The following is a 16,744-nucleotide window of genomic DNA, read 5'->3' on the forward strand; positions in this document are numbered from 1 at the left end:
CTGTACTATTTTTCAATGTCGTGCAGAGTGAGCTTCAAGCTTGATGTGAAGGTTCAGGTTCATTGCTGCCTTTTTAGGAGATGTATGCTGATTTGGCATTGGATCAAAGCAGTAGCAAACATCCTCAGAAAGGAGCCGATTGTTTTGTTTGATATTGCAAGAGTCCGAAGTAGTATGAATCACGTATATGCAAGAAGCTCTTGCCCATCTATGTGGAAGATCAAGAAATTTTCTGTTTTAGTGTAGGGATCCGTCGGTGAGCGAGATTTGCTTTAAGCTTCTTGCTCGCACTGGCCAGCTCAGCACTCGCTCGGTGATGTAGTGTTGAGTTTCGATTCCATGCTGTCATGTGGGTTGTGAATGAAGACGCGGTAAACCGATATGGAGGAGGGACTTGCTCTTTCTCTGTGTGAGCCCTTCCGTGCTGCCTCTTTCATGCTGCTTCAGCTTTACCCGCCACAGCAGAAACCCTCCTCGCATGCATCCGATGGTGAGGTCTGCAGAGACTGACGAGCGGGAGGGCTCACCCAGGAAGGAGCGCATGTGAAGACAGGGGAGCAGGAAGAGAAGGAGACAGGAAAGGAAGGTCACGAGGGTGCGAGATGAAAGAGAGGAAGGGCGAGGATGGGCGAGAAGGGAGGTCTAGGAGCAACGGACATTGTGTCTATCAAGGATCGCTGTGGGGACATGGGATAAAAGAAAGAAGCTGCAGGGACGCCAGCGATAAGCGAAGGGAAGGGGGGGGGAGGGGAGGAAGCGCAGGGAGGACGGAGGGAGAGTAGTTTGAGGGAAGGGGTGCATTTCAAGGGCGAGGGTGGGTGGTGATCCGGGTCGAGGGAAGGGGTCGGGGGTCAGGGAATCCACCCAAAGGAAAGGGGCGTGGAAAGGGACCGAGAGGAGAGAGGGGGTGGGGTGGAGGAGAGTAGGGGACGGTACGACGGCACAAGGCTGGTCTAAGGCAGGTAGGGTGATGGGGCAAGCAGGGGTGGATGGCTGCCAGGGTGATCCTGAAGCAAGAGGAGGACGCACCCCCTTGTTCGACTGCGCACTACCCCACCCTCGAGGACTGAGGATGCCCTAAGCTTAGCCTCAGCAGACTCATCATGGAGGCAGGGAGGAGGAGGATGGGGAGGGAAGGCGGGGAGGTGTACAGGCCGCCTTAAAGGAGAGAGGCGCTACGGCAGGGCAGAGGAGGTCGCCATGACGCGACGACTGACAGCGGTGTTTGCGACCGGAGAAGCGAGGACGAGGAGGATAACACACAAGGTCGCCGACGCTGCCGACAGGCAGGCAGGGCTTGCGGGACATGATCGACAAGTCAAGCATCGCAAGTGGGCATGCGGGCAGGAGGTGAAGACATGACAGGGTCGAAGGGGCTTGCGATGAGCGAGGAGAGAGAGATAGGAAGAGAAAGACTCATAAAGCGCGCATGACTGCTCGAGGCGATCCTTGATGACGTAGCTGTGAGCTCACAACGAGGCTGTCTGCCCCGTGCCATGGCGTCGTCGTAGACGTCTGCTGATGTCGTCAGGCCCTGGTAAGCAAGAGCATGTCATGCTAGGGCGCGTGATCGTCTTGCCTCGTCCACACATGGTACGTTGGTCTCTGGTGAGCGTGAGGAGGCGCTCCGAGCAGCGTCATCGTCGAAGACGACATTGGCACAGAGGCACGGACTGAGAGCTTAGCACGTTCATCTACACTCACACGCCCTCAGCGGGTTCACGACTCCTGATCCTCGCATGACAAGTACCAGTCCAGCCACTTGTTGTCGATCGACTCCCTCGACCTCGTCACCCCCCTGCTCCGTGCGTTGCTCGCCGCGTCGCCTGTCCTGCTGCTTGACGACTCGTTGGCGCTGACCTCGGAGCTGGATTGTGAGCTCGGGAGAGAGGCTGGGGGCGGTGCAGGCGGCATGAGACTTGGAGGGGCAGGGTCCTGTAGGTCATGCGTGGGCTGCCGTCGCCTGGCGCCGGGAGTGCTGGGTACATACCTACTGCTGCTGCTCGTCGTCGCCATCGCCTCCTCGTCCTCGTCCTCGTCCTCATTGTTCTCGTCCTCGTCCTCGTCCTCGTCCTCATTGGCTCCCTCCTGGCCCTCCTCCTCCTCCTTACCTCCTCCTCCATCGTTCTTGTTGTTGTTGTTGTTGTCGTCGTCGTCTTTCTCATCACCCTCGATGACCTTCGTCGCTCCCCCGTCCTCCTCCTCCTTGGCCTCAGTCATCCCGCGCTTCTCCTGCCGCCTGGGCCGGGTTGCTCGCGTCCTGTCGCGCATGCGCGCGTACGGCCATCGCTGGATGCCGAGGGTGCGACAGGCTTTCTTCAGGCTCGTCAAGGAGATGCCCTGCCATGGTCGGGTTGAGAGCACGCGCGCATCAAGGCGGACTCGACAAGAAGCAAGCATAGCAACATGTGTGCTTACCAAGAACTTGGCCGCGTCCTCCTGACGCATGTGGAAGAGAGGCTCGACGATGGCCAGGTCAAGCTGGACGTCATAGACGCTCCTGCCGTCAGCCGATCGCTTGGGCGTGACGGTCACGGAGCCTCCGGTCCTCGCCGGGTCGCTCATGGTCAGCGTTGCAGCTTGGGGTGGCGGGCAGAGCGTTACTCGAGCTGTTGCATGCTGTCTGCTGGGTGAGAGTGAAGGAGGGGTGGGTCTGGCGGGGTAGGGGCTAGTTGGCTTGAGTTTGGCTGTGGAGGAGGGAGGGGTCGACGTCTGAGCTCCTCCTCGTCATCGGTCTGGGCCCGTCCTGCAGGGGGGGAGAGCGCATTCTGCTTAGGCGAGGGGGAGATTCTTTTTTGGAGTTTTTTTAGGTCTTGTCTAACTTCGATCAGGGGGTTGTCACCCCTATTCTTGTAGGGTGGGGTGTGGTATTCCCGGGGGTAGTGGTACCTCTGTACGGCATCATCAGGGCAGGGTTATTGGAAACAGCTTGTTGTCTCCTTCGCTGGATTTTCAGGGGTGGGGTAGATACCAGAGGTAGGGTAGGGTGAACAGTTTTTGAGTTTGATTATTGGGGTGGTAATTGGGGCAAGCACCCCTGTTGCATCCTCGTTGTGGACCTCCTGTGAGATTTGACTCCGCACCGCGGAAACCTTTTCTCCTCTCCTCATCTGTTGATGATGACGGAGCAAGGTATTTGACCGCTGTTGTTGTATTGGTTACCGTTGATATCTCATTAGAAGTATGACTTTGGAGTCACGCATTGCAGGTGCAAGGGTGTGCTGCTCTACCATGAACTACGGTCACTTTCACACTAATCGGTGCAGCGCGCAAGCAACCTGAATGTGAAATTTTCGAAAGAAATCTAGAGAGGGGTCTTTCTCTATGGCCTCACACACCAATCTCTGTGTCCTTTCTAGATATCAGTTGGATGAAACTACTATTGTATTGATGTAAAGAAAGCATGCAAGTGCGGTCCTTTTCCCACCCTCCGCAAGTTCAATTCGATATGCCACCCTAGCTACTAGTTTACTCACCCCACCCCCCATACAAAAATAAGACACTACCCACCTACCACCAAAACAAAAGAAAAAAAAAGATGGAGAAATAATTAAAAAAACTCCAAAAAAGAATCTCCCCCTCGCCCAAGCAGAATGCGCTCTCCCCCCCTGCAGGACGGGCCCCGACCGATGACGAGGAGGAGCTCAGACGTCGACCCCTCCCTCCTCCACAGCCAAACTCAAGCCAACTAGCCCCTACCCCGCCAGACCCACCCCTCCTTCACTCTCACCCAGCAGACAGCATGCAACAGCTCGAGTAACGCTCTGCCCGCCACCCCAAGCTGCAACGCTGACCATGAGCGACCCGGCGAGGACCGGAGGCTCCGTGACCGTCACGCCCAAGCGATCGGCTGACGGCAGGAGCGTCTATGACGTCCAGCTTGACCTGGCCATCGTCGAGCCTCTCTTCCACATGCGTCAGGAGGACGCGGCCAAGTTCTTGGTAAGCACACATGTTGCTATGCTTGCTTCTTGTCGAGTCCGCCTTGATGCGCGCGTGCTCTCAACCCGACCATGGCAGGGCATCTCCTTGACGAGCCTGAAGAAAGCCTGTCGCACCCTCGGCATCCAGCGATGGCCGTACGCGCGCATGCGCGACAGGACGCGAGCAACCCGGCCCAGGCGGCAGGAGAAGCGCGGGATGACTGAGGCCCCGGAGGAGGAGGACGGGGGAGCGACGAAGGTCATCGAGGGTGATGAGAAAGACGACGACGACGACGACGACGACGACAACAACAACAACAACAACGATGGAGGAGGAGGTAAGGAGGAGGAGGAGGGCCAGGAAGGAGCCAATGAGGACGAGGACGAGGACGAGGACGAGGACGAGGACGAGGACGAGGACGAGGACGAGGAGGCGATGGCGACGACGAGCAGCAGCAGTAGGTATGTACCCAGCACTCCCGGCGCCAGGCGACGGCAGCCCACGCATGACATACAGGACCCTGCCCCTCCAAGTCTCATGCCGCCGGCACCTCCCCCCGCCTCTCTCCCGAGCTCACAATCCAGCTCCGAGGTCAGCGCCAACGAGTCGTCAAGCAGCAGGACAGGCGACGCGGCGAGCAACGCACGGAGCAGGGGGGTGACGAGGTCGCGGGAGTCGATCGACAACAAGTGGCTGGACTGGTACTTGTCATGCGAGGATCAGGAGTCGTGAGCCCGCTGAGGGCGTGTGAGTGTAGATGAACGTACTAAGCTCTCAGTCCGTGCCTCTGTGCCAATGTCGTCTTCGACGAGCATGACGCTGCTCGGAGCGCCTCCTCACGCTCACCAGAGACCAACGTACCGCCATGTGTGGACGAGGCAAGACGATCACGCGCCCTAGCATGACATGCTCTTGCTTACCAGGGCCTGACGACATCAGCAGACGTCTACGACGACGCCATGGCACGGGGCAGACAGCCTCGTTGTGAGCTCGCAGCTACGTCATCAAGGATCGCCTCGAGCAGTCATGCGCGCTTTATGAGTCTTTCTCTTCCTATCTCTCTCTCCTCGCATGTCTTCACCTCCTGCCCGCATGCCCACTTGCGATGCTTGACTTGTCGATCATGTCCCGCAAGCCCTGCCTGCCTGTCGGCAGCGTCGGCGACCTTGTGTGTTATCCTCCTCGTCCTCGCTTCCGGTCGCAAACACCGCTGTCAGTCGTCGCGTCATGGCGACCTCCTCTGCCCTGCTCACTGCCGTAGCGCCTCTCTCCTTTAAGGCGGCCTGTACACCTCCCCGCCTTCCCTCCCCATCCTCCTCCTCCCTGCCTCCATGATGAGTCTGCTGAGGCTAAGCTTAGGGCATCCTCAGTCCTCGAGGGTGGTGCGTCCTCCTCTTGCTTCAGGATCACCCTGGCAGCCATCCACCCCTGCTTGCCCTATCACCCTACCTGCCTTAGACCAGCCTTGTGCCGTCGTACCGTCCCCTACTCTCCTCCACCCCACCCCCTCTCTCCTCTCGGTCCCTTTCCACGCCCCTTTCCTTTGGGTGGATTCCCTGACCCCCGACCCCTTCCCTCGACCCGGATCACCACCCACCCTCGCCCTTGAAATGCACCCCTTCCCTCAAACTACTCTCCCTCCGTCCTCCCTGCGCTTCCCCGCCTCCCTCCCCCTTCGCTTCCCCGCCTCCCTCCCCCTTCGCTTATCGCTGGCGTCCTCGCAGCTTCTTTCTTTCATCCCATGTCCCCACAGCGATCCTCGGTAGACACAATGTCCGTTGCTCCTACACCTCCCTTCTCGCCCATCCTCACCCTTCCTCTCTTTCATCTCGCACCCTCGTGACCTTCCTTTCCTGTCTCCTTCTCTTCCTGCTCCCCTGTCTTCACATGCGCTCCTTCCTGGGTGAACCCTCCCGCTCGTCAGTCTCTGCAGACCTCACCCGTCTGCTCCCCCCTCGCGTTCCTCCCTCTTGACTCCTTTGCCTAGCAAGCTGATCTCAGACATGCACATGTGTTCAAAGGCGCAGGCAGCAGCTCTGTTCGCCCGTCATCGGATGCATGCGAGGAGGGTTTCTGCTGCGGCGGGTAAAGCTGAAGCAGCATGAAAGAGGCAGCACGGAAGGGCTCACACAGAGAAAGAGCAAGTCCCTCCTCCATATCGGTTTACCGCGTCTTCATTCACAACCCACATGACAGCATGGAATCGAAACTCAACACTACATCACCGAGCGAGTGCTGAGCTGGCCAGTGCGAGCAAGAAGCTTAAAGCAAATCTCGCGTTGCAAGCAACATCAGTTTGATTCCGGATGCTGAAACATCTCAGGATACACACAACGTTTTTCCATCATCCAAAACTTCCATTGTGCTAATTTCTGATCTCAATGTTCCTCAAACAACTATTCCTATCAATGTATTCGTGATCCTTCTCCCTATTCTGCTGAAAATCACGCCATGAAGGTTTGACAAGGTGATGGTCAAGGTATGTGTAAACTGAATACATTGTTACATGAACCACGAGACAGAGACATTTTCTGATAGACGACCCGCTGAATAACAGGTTCATGATTTCTGCTTAGAGATAGAATTGCTGATAATTCGTGCGATAGTATAAAAGCTTAATGAATGCCTTTCAGACATTGCTTGTTGGCACCAACACAAACAAACTACATGGCACTGCAGGATGCTATCGCTTCATCGTCATCAAAATGCGCAAGTGAAGTCTATGAAGAGGATAAAGTTATCAGGAACTTGAATGTTATGAACACTACCAGTTCTGATCTCCATCTGACTCTAATCTCGAAACACGTTCCAAATAAAACATTTGTTATGTTACTTCCAACAACCACTTTTAGATTATATGGTCTGAAGTTATCTACATCCCATACTTATGTTTGTATGCTATTTGTTTGTTGAGCATGAATATCTTCTAGAGGAGTGATGGTGGGTCAAGGTCTGCATGCCTGGAAACAGTGAAATGACATACAACCTCAATGGAACGAAGCAAAATATCGTACCTGTCTACCAACTGCTTCTGCATTTCGAATTTTGCATAAATGGCAAGCAGGTGGTGCTATGGGGACAGGAGAGGAGATGTGAGCATGAATCATCGTGGGATGAAGTGAAGACAGCACAGGAAGTCCGAGGGGGCAGTGAGAGGATCATGTCTGAAACCGCATGGCATGAAAACTCAAAATTTACCCCTGGATGTTCTACCCCCTACCCCTTTTAATGCTGCCACCCTACCCTAGAGAAAAACGTTCCCCCGCCCTACTAAAATATGCCCCCTCCCACCCCCTACCCCCTTCAAGTAACGTCTGGTGAGGAGGTGTGTTACATCGACAGTTTCTTTCTGGTATTCTCCTAAGATCAACCGCTAATGATATGAGGAATGCCCCTTCTCTCAAGATACTTTCACCCCCCACCCCCTTACTCTAGGTATCCCCACCCCGACGTCCAAACACCTCGAAAATTGACCCCCATTCCCTACCTCCTGGGCCTCGCTACCACCCCTGCTAGAGGATTGCTTCTCAGCCTCCTTCTCATTTCACCCCTTAGCAATAGATATTTCATAAACATTTCATTAATCAAATAGCCATATGTATGCCTCTAGCCTCTTTTAGAACGCAACCACCTCTACCAGGTGGCCACTGTGTGGATTGCCCCTAGATCTACCCCGTACCCACTCCACATCAGATGTTATTTCAAGCCTGCCCCACCGAAAGTCGATTTCGCCTTCAAATTTCAACAAACCTCTATTTATTGTGCTGTCTTTTTATTAGTACATAATTATCACTCGAGGCGGACCCGTTCGGGTATTTGTCGATAGATTTTCCCGCCATTTTCCGAGTTTGTGGCATGCGGTTCCGAGCGCTGTACACGCTGCAGAAGACGCAGAAGACGAAGCGATGGGCCGATGGGTTCCTCGTATGCGGGGGCTTTGGCCAGGTGAAACTGCTGGATGAAGAAGGGAAGGAGCTTGCCTCCGATTTCAAGCATGTAAAGGTGATTTTGAGAAAATGTCGTCGAGGACGAGGTGTCCTGACTGTGGCGAGCAGATCGCCGAGGGGGATCGGATTGAGTTTGATCTTTACCTTGTTGATGTAGACGAGGTCGATCAAGAACATCATGAACCTGAACAGAAATGTCCCCCTGCGCTGACTGCGAATCTCAACACAACAACGAGACCCATGAACCAGCCGTCGCTACCCAGCAGAAATTCCTACAAATCTGCCCCAAGATTGGGATCTCGCCCTGCACTCCCATTTAAGGGCCCGTCACTTGCTAGAGACGAAACCGTCTCACCCTATCCTGTAAATGCATTCAATCCAAACTCAACTCTTTCCGCTCCAGCTAAAAGTGGATTCCAATCATCCTCCAGCGCTGTGGAAACAAGAAGCAACACAGATATCTTGGCCCTTCTCAATTTCCCAACCTCTGAAATACACATCAAGGAGGATGAAACGTCGTTTGTAAAACAGGACAATCCCAGCTCTGCTGCAAATTCAAGTATTGAAGTCGATGTAGATGATGTGCTTGTAGATTCGGTTGATGGCAATTCCGAGGTAGTCAAACTCTCAGGCCCTGACTTAGAGGCTCCATCTCAGGTTTCAGCGAAAGGTAGTTTTTCACCGCCTCCATTGACAGAGCTTTCTTACGACAGAGAATAGGTTTCTTTGCTCTAAAAAATCCCAATTTGATGAAAACCAATATGCCTGCATGGAAACCAATGAATGCATTCAAGAGGCCCAAGCATAATCATTTTTCGATGAAAGAGGTGAATTCTTGAAACTATTTCTTAACGATATGACTCCATATGAAATAGAATACCGTTGAGCCTTCTACTTCTCTGCGTGCGGAGCAAGCAATGCACTTGAGACATGACCGTGAAGTACAGGAAAGGTGCAGAAATGCTGCCGTTTCAAAGACAAATTTGAATGGATTCGGAAATATCAATTTCCCATCTCCAGAAAGCATGGATAAACAGAGTGTAAGAATTGAAATCCCTGATACTTTCAGGACCCCAGTTGAATACCGCACATCCTACATTGCAGCATTAGAAGAGGAAATCAAGTAAACAAATTCAATGGTACGTATTTGTTTGACTGAAATGATTCGGCAGTTCCAAAATTTGTGAGTCAGCCAGTGCCTTATATGCTGCGATCCGTGAAGTCTCAGGATCTCAAGCAGCTGTCGTGAAGTGCAATTGTCAGAAAACAGCAGTCACGCGCACTGTCAAAAAAGAGGGCACAAATTGTGGCAGAAAGTTTCTCTCATGTGGACAAAACAGAAAATGCAATTTTTTCAAGTGGCTTGACTCTGCTCCTGCTATTTCAGAAATCAAAAATGTCAATGACTTGGAAATTAATCTCAACAAAGATTTGGACCTTACGATTCTCAAACAGAGATTTCAACTGCCCATCTTTCAGTGTGAAGTTGTATCTGAAAACAAGTTTCCGAAATTTTTTGGCAAAACTTCGGATGAAATGGTTTCCAGACCAAAACGCAATTGCGTAAAATTGATGGGTTGCTCTGAAAAATTACATGGATTTACCAAGGACGACCTTTGGATACTATCAACTTCTCCATTTTTTAAGGCAGATCCACGTGCTAAGATTGTGCTTTGCCGCAGTTCATGGTCGCTTCAGACCTTTATTTGATTAGACTGCTTTGACAGATGTGCAGGTTTGGATTGGATTCAGAAGATCGATTGCATTTAGATGTGCTCGGAGGGAGTTGGAACTCCTTGCTTGGAAGAACTTCACTCTTCGCGTTATGCGGACCAAATATTTCTTCAGAATTTCAGATGCTCCAATCCTTGAAAGACTTCAACCCAACAGAAATTCCGTTGCTTCCTACAATCCTTTCTGGTGCGCACCGAACAAAGTCAGAATTTCGAGAGAAACTCTGTATGAAAAGGCAGGGTATAATTCTCTCCATCGAAGAGCATAAGCTAAGGGAAGAAGTTGACCGTGTGATCCAAGAGTTTGAACTCAATGAAGAGCAAGGAAGTGTAATTGAGGTATTTTGATATTGTCTCGCTGGTATGCATGACAATATTGCAGCATGTCGGAAAGCTTTTACATCAACCAGAGTCTTCCGATCCAGTGGTACTTGTTCATGGTGTATTCGGTTCCGGAAAATCTACTTTGCTAGTGGCATTGGTTATGTTTCTCACACGAGTTTTCGAAACATCCACCCAGGAAACCTGTAATGAGAATCGAGTCCTTATTACAGCGGCGACCAACGTGGCTGTGGACAACATTTTGATGGGTTTAGTCAAACGCGATTTCCATGATTTCGTCAGGGTATTATCAATTCACATTTTGTCCACTACACGATTTTGATTTCTTGTCTAACAGGTTGGATGTCTTAAAAGAATAGCAAAGCCAATTTTGAAATACACCTTGAAAGAGACTGGGAGTGACGAAAAAGTTGACCAAGAATCAGTCAAAGAGCTAGAAGAAATCCTAAGAACTTGCAAGGACTCTGACGAAATCAAAGATATCAAAATCGCTATTACACAGTACTATTTTCTCTGGTGTAGAAAATGCATGACATCTTTCCGTAGATGTAAGGATGGAAGGATGCGTGAAAGGAAGAAAGCTTTATCCAGCACCAAGGTTGTCGGCGTAACATGTGCCAGCACCAAACAAGATATTTTGGAAAATCAAAGGTGCGTCTGCCTTTCTATCTCAAACCGTATTGGTGATATGTTCGTATAGATTTTCCATTGTCATCCTTGACGAATGCTCTCAGTGCATTGAACCCTTGTCATTTTTACCTGTCGCAAAATTTGGATGCAAGATTCTGGTCGGGGCCGGCGATCCTATGCAATTGCCACCTACCCTTACTGGACATGAAAATTCTTCAAAGCTACTTCAGAACAATGACTTGAGCAAAACCATGTTTACTCGAATGATGAACACTGGAATCTCTCCGATTTTGCTGAAAAGACAGTATCGTTGTCACCCAGTGCTCGGGAGTTTAGCTTCGGATCTGTTTTATGACAGCAAGTTGGTCAACGGTGTGAGCGAAGAGAAAAGGAGTCCTTTGGTGAAGGGTTGGCCTCCACTTTTGTTTTTCGACATATCTGGAGCAGGCGCCAGAGAAACCGTGCAGGATAGTGGATCATTTGTGAATGTACAGGAAGCACTTTTTATCACATGGTTAGCCAACGCTTTGGTGAGCAATGGGGTAAGTTGTAAACAAATTGGTATCATTTGTTTGTATAAGGCCCAAGCGTTTCATGTTCAAACTCTGTTGCATCAATCAGATTCGTCATCTGCACATAGTATACAAGTGTCTACAGTTGATGCTTTTCAAGGCGGGGAGAGGGAGATTGTATTGGTTTCGAGTTGCAGAACGCAATCTTTAGGATTCATAGCATCACCAAACAGGATGAATGTTGCAATCACACGATCTCGAAGACATTTGGTAATCGTCGGTTGCAAAAGGACGCTTCCACAAAATGAACATTGGAGGTTAATTCTCGAACGTGCGTCTTCATTACCTGGAGGCTACAGAGACTCCTGTGAGTATCAAATGTCGAATGACATTGAAATATTAGATGGAGTTGAATCAGGTATACTTTTACTGGAGTTGTGAGACAGCTAACGCAATGTTCAGATGATCTAGAGAGTCCTCCCCAGAATTTGAGCAACCCGTCTTCTGATTCCGATTCATCAAGGCAGGGGCAAAGTGAAGGACCAAAGCGAATTTCGTCCGGGACGAATATGTTTGCTTCGTTTGATCTTGAGAGTGACGAATCGCTCTCAGATTGAATTGGAATCGACGTGATTTTTCCATCTTGTTGGGTTGCACCGTCATTGGAAATTGTAACTATATTTCAATATCTCTTGTAGCTCTGTACACACATGAAATGATGCATCGAATGGATTTTCAATTCACTCAGAATTGCATGAAAACCGAAGAGAAGAAAAGAATGAGCTATTGAACTTCAAACGTTTTTACATCAACAGTGTCTGAGATAAATCATAATGCACAACAAGAAACAAACTATGTGAATTGCATATTCCGGCCTTGTTAGACTGGCACCTGCGAAACAAGAGCAGCTTTGCTGCGTGGCCTGTTTGTGTGCAACGTCAACAAACACGTCTCATCACAGCAGTATCCTCACTGTATCCACTCCATTGACACAAGTTTGTGCAGCCACTTGTCCCGACATAACAAAGTCACTGCACCTGTCGCACCATCATGGCCTGTCCATGTCCTGACTCCTCCACCCTCTGACCTTGCGGTAGCGATCTTGTCACCGGAGGAAGCGGCACAGCTCTTGAATGCCGTGTAGCATGAATCCCAGCAGAGCTGAGTAATCATATCAGAGGAGAGACAAAACCAGCAGACCGTCTCTTACCGGCACTGTGATTCGATACCGGCAAAGGGGAAAGTAGAGCCCGCACACAAAACGGCTGAAGACTTGAATCTGATGAGCAGCAGACAGTGAGGATGTGTGCGTATGAGAGCGCCATTGCAGCTCACGCAGTAGTCGTCGTTCTTCATCCTGTAGATCGCAAGGGATCGAACCTGCTCACGATCGAGTTGAGAGGGGGAGGGAGCAAAGGGATCGAGGTCTACCGCCATGTATGCTTCGTTGTCACCTCCAGGATACGCGCAAACATCAGCTGTGATGCGACAACTGCATGACATGCATCACAAGCGAAAGTCAATCCTGGATCGCTTACAATTTATTTTCTGTTGGTCGGCTGCAGTTGGCCATGCAGTAGCCGGTGGAACTGGCAGGAGGAACGAGGACCAGGAGGCAGAAAAGACAAAAGAGGAAGCGCATCGACATCCGACGGATGTAAGCGAGAGCAAGAAGGAATGTTGCTGATCGTGCCGCCTTCACATTTCAACTATATGCTTTCAACATGCGGCAGCACAACACTCAGGTACTTGCAAGTTTCTGTGCTTTTCTGGAATCTTGTTTGTAACTACTATGCTCGCTTCCGATTGATCCTTCACCTTGCCTCACTACCTACTCGAGCTGCTGCTGCTCGTGCTGCTGCTCCTGCTGCTGCTGCTCCTCCTCCTCCTCCTGCTCCTCTTCCAACAAGAGCCTCCCTACCTCCCTTCGCAGTCCTGCTGCCTACCAACGACAGCCACATCCTTTCCACCCCCACCCCTCACACCCACCACCCCTTCATATCCCTGTGTACTACCCTGTCTCACCTACCACCCTCCTTTCCCATCGCAAACCTCCTTGGCTATTTTCGACAGTGCCTTGTCTCCATGGCTCCGACCGAACTCCTGCCCGCTGCTGCTGCTGCTGCTCCTCCTCCTCCTCCTCCCTCTCCTCCTCCCTCTCCTCCTCCCTCTCCTCCTCCCTCTCCTCCTCATTCTCTTCCTCGACGGTCTTGTCACCCATCACCAACGCCAACTCCTCATGCATATTTCATGCTCACAGTCTTGCCTCCCCTTTTCCTGCTCCTTCTCTTCTCCCTCCACTTGAAGTCACGGAGGAGAGTCGTCTGCTTCTGTGGGGATCCAACTAACGTTCTCTCTCTCAGCTGTCATCATGTTCGCTCTTCTTCAGAAGCTGCACGATGAGACGATGGTGAGTTGAGCTGAGGGTCCATGGGGCTTGACGTGCATGGCAGACTCAGAGTCTCTGGCCATTGGACCTGTACTCGGACTGCAAGAGCGGCAACCACCACAGCACGGGGGAGGAAGGGATGTCCGACTGCGCTGAGGACGTTGACAACGGTAGTGAGGAGGAGCGATGTGGGCGACGAGGATAACGATCGTGTGCAGACACCCTGGACATGACGAAGGCCCCGTACGCCATCGGGAGGAGGAGCCTGCATCCTACCATGTTCGCGTGAAGATGCGAGGGAAGGATGGCAACGACTGTACTTTATCTCGTCCTTACCTTGATGACCCGTGAAGATTACTGTTGACATCGACCGAAGGGAATTTCCGAGGGAGGAGAGGAGAGGAGGAGATGGGTTAGAGGAGTGCAGAGGAGAGGAGGGGAGATGGGTTGGGGGGGGGGTGGGAAGTGACGGGGAAAGAAGGGCAGGGGAGCAGGAGGGATTAGATTGGAGGGAAGTGGTATGGGAGAGGAGAGGAGAGGAGCGGATGGATTGGAGGGGAGAAGACTAAACGTTTCACAACTCGTTTACTCGGCAGGGTTGAGTGAGTCCTAGAGGAGGAGCTGATCAAGGTGAAAGAATCTCCTCGCCTATCGCAGCTCGACGTTGAGCTTCTTCGCCACGAGCTCTCGCACTTGCTCCTGGATCTTGTCCACCTCCTCGTTGGTCAACGATCGATCCATGGCCCTGTGCTTACGTCAGCCAAGGGGAGGGGAATAAGAGCAGAGGAGGGAAGAGGGGGAGGCGAACGAAGAGGGAGATCGGCCATGGCGAGCAGAGAATGGCAGATGGAGGGAGAGGAGAATATGAAGGAGGGAGGGAGCAGGAGGAGGGAGGGAGGGAGAGAGGTGAAGGAAGGAGGGAGGGAAAGAGGAGGAAGAGGGAGGGAGAGGGGACGAGGAGGGCTGTCACCTGTAGTTTATGCGATAACAGTGGGAGGTCTTTCCCTTCTTGGGGTTGTCGAACCTGCAGAGCAGCCGTCATGCCAGGACGAGACGAGAAGCTCGGGCTACTTGTCAACCAACTCCACGCTCTCCACAATGTCACCGGCGATGTTTCTGTGGGGGCATGAAGGGTCAACGCGACCGGCAGCCGCAGGCTCCTCACTGACCTCACGAGCTCGAAGAAGTTGTTCTCCTGCCAGTCCCCAGGAAGCCAGAAAGACACGTCCTGTGCCCTTGTTGAGGATGGGGAGGAGGAGGGGGAGGAAGAAAGGAAGAGGGGAAGAGAAGATGCAGAGATGGATAGGGGCAAGGGAGGAAGAGGAAGAGGAAGGAGGAGGAGGAGGAGGAGGAGGAGGAGGAGGAGGAGGAGGAGGAGGAGGAGGAGGAGGAAGGAAGGAAGGAAAAGGAGGGAGAGAACGGGTCTCAGTACCTTGTAGCAAGGAGGATACTTAGAGAAAGGTTGGAACTTTGTGATCACTCCATCCTTGAATTGTTTCAAAAATCGTTCTGCCCAGGTCAAGTCTCAGCAATTTTCGCACAAGCAACAAATCTCCTCCCGCTGTCGTTCCCTTCCTTCTCTCCCTCTCCCTCCTTTCCTTTTCCTCTCCCCGTCCTCCCCTCTCCTCCCTCTCAAGCTGACCGTCTTCAGTCCAGAAGAGTCGGATGTCCTGCCTGACGTCAGACTCCAGCAGCAGCTCAGCTCAGCTCAGCTCAGCTCAGCTCACCGGGATGTCAAAGAGCACCATGGCGAGACGCTCAAGACCGAGACCGAAGGCCCACCCGTGCTGCGGGTGACGTCAGCAGCCGGAGGTCAGCCGGGAAAGCTACCGCATCCTTCATCTCGCAGCCGTCGAGGATCTGCTGCTGGATGACGCCGCAGCCGAGAACTTCCAGCCACTTGTCCTGGTAGAAGATCTCGAGCTACAAGCCAGTTACCCTCCTCCTCCTCCTCCTCTTCCTCCTCCTCCTCCCTTCCCATCTCTTCTTCACATTCCTCCTCTCTCTCCCTCCCCTCCTTCACCTCGTAGGAAGGCTCCGTGAAGGGGAAGTAAGCATCAACCCAACGCTTCTCCACCTTTACGTATGTGAACGACGAAGAAAGACAGGAGGGAGAGAGGGAGGAGAGGGAGGAGAGGGAGGGAGGAGAGGGAGGGAGGAGAGGGAGGGAGGAAGAGAGATCAAGATCAGCTGACCGGTCCGAAAATGGCGTCAACCATGCCTGAGTGAAAGAGTTATTGGGAGAAAAGGCAGGAAGACGAAGGAAGGAAGTGAACGAAGGAGGAAGGAAGTAGAAGAAGAAGAGGACCAAAGGATGAGAGAGGTTCACCTTCGAGATGGTCCTTGAGGTCTTCAGAGCACATCTTGACCCACTGCTCGCTGCTCTCCAATCAGCCCCCCCCCCCCCCTCCCCCTCCTCTCAGCCTCCTCCCCCTCACAGCCTCTGTCTCTTGCTCCACTCACCGATCCTCCATGCCAGTGCATTCTTTCAAGATCTTCACTCCCTCCATTTGATGAAACCTGTCATCACCATCCTCAGCGTCTTTGAATCTTCAATCATCATCATCATCTTCTTCTTCTTCTTCGTCATCATCATCAAAAACAACAACGCCATCGTCGTCATCATCGTTATCGTGATCATCATCATCATCATCAACGTCATCGTCATCATCATCATCGTCATCGTCATCGTCATCGTCATCGTCATCGTGATCTTCTTTCAAACTCACGCAGGGTAGTGAGAAGCGTCAATCTCATCGCGTCTGTAAACATCGCCAGTGCCTGCGAAGTTACATCACAACTCCCCTAAAGCTCCTGCTGCTGCTGCTGCTGCTGCTGCTGCTGCTGCTGCTGCTGCTGCTGATGATGATGATGATGATGATGATGCTTCTGCTGCTTCTGCTGCTGCTGCTGCTGCTGCTGCTCCTGTTCTCCTTCCCCCAACTTCTGCTCTCTTCTCCATCCTCTTCTCCACCTTCTCCACTTACAGAGAAATTTTCTGCTCCCTCCCCGGAGGAGCTCGGTCTGGTGTGCGCTGGTGTGGGTGCGGAGGAGGCGATCCTGGTCGAGGTAGTAGGTGTCGGATGGTCGACGGCTGACGTGATCCTTGGGAATGAGGAGATCGTCGAAGCACTGAAGCTGATGTGAGAAGGAGAGAGGAGGGAGGAGGGAGGAGGGAGGAGGGAGGAGGGAGGAGGAGGGGGAGGGGGAGGGGAGAGGAGAGGGAGGGAGTGGGAAGTGGGAAGGGGAAAGGGAGTGGGAAGGAGT

General features: G+C 52.3%; 4 protein-coding genes across 4 annotated transcripts; 2 read left to right on the plus strand and 2 right to left on the minus strand.

The window, feature by feature from the left end:
- Positions 1–10,842: 10,842 nt before the first annotated feature.
- On the plus strand, positions 10,843–11,529 carry GUITHDRAFT_74201 (hypothetical protein; the record flags this gene model as incomplete). The annotated part of the gene is made up of 1 exon (XM_005829087.1): positions 10,843–11,529. The coding sequence occupies one exon, from the start codon at positions 10,843–10,845 to the stop codon at positions 11,527–11,529; it is 687 nt and encodes a 228-aa protein (XP_005829144.1).
- A 438-nt stretch (positions 11,530–11,967) lies between these two features.
- GUITHDRAFT_111733 (hypothetical protein) lies at positions 11,968–12,661 on the minus strand (the record flags this gene model as incomplete). The annotated part of the gene is made up of 7 exons (XM_005829088.1): positions 11,968–11,979; positions 12,062–12,125; positions 12,176–12,249; positions 12,299–12,367; positions 12,424–12,468; positions 12,520–12,580; positions 12,627–12,661. 7 exons carry the CDS (start codon positions 12,659–12,661, stop codon positions 11,968–11,970), a joined length of 360 nt encoding a protein of 119 aa, XP_005829145.1.
- Positions 12,662–13,459: 798 nt separating this feature from the next.
- GUITHDRAFT_111734 (hypothetical protein) lies at positions 13,460–13,766 on the plus strand (the record flags this gene model as incomplete). The annotated part of the gene is made up of 3 exons (XM_005829089.1): positions 13,460–13,498; positions 13,542–13,647; positions 13,696–13,766. 3 exons carry the CDS (start codon positions 13,460–13,462, stop codon positions 13,764–13,766), a joined length of 216 nt encoding a protein of 71 aa, XP_005829146.1.
- Positions 13,767–14,125: 359 nt separating this feature from the next.
- On the minus strand, positions 14,126–16,612 carry GUITHDRAFT_74102 (hypothetical protein; the record flags this gene model as incomplete). The annotated part of the gene is made up of 14 exons (XM_005829090.1): positions 14,126–14,222; positions 14,448–14,501; positions 14,549–14,593; positions 14,647–14,705; positions 14,910–14,986; positions 15,120–15,147; positions 15,205–15,264; positions 15,308–15,400; positions 15,501–15,554; positions 15,673–15,698; positions 15,807–15,859; positions 15,941–15,997; positions 16,207–16,258; positions 16,465–16,612. Coding segments are annotated over 14 exons (903 nt in total), but the record flags the coding sequence as incomplete, so codon positions are not given.
- Between the last annotated feature and the right edge of the window lie 132 nt (positions 16,613–16,744).

Source organism: Guillardia theta (genome assembly GCF_000315625.1).
Source record: "Guillardia theta CCMP2712 unplaced genomic scaffold GUITHscaffold_54, whole genome shotgun sequence".
Classification (NCBI taxonomy): domain Eukaryota; class Cryptophyceae; order Pyrenomonadales; family Geminigeraceae; genus Guillardia; species Guillardia theta.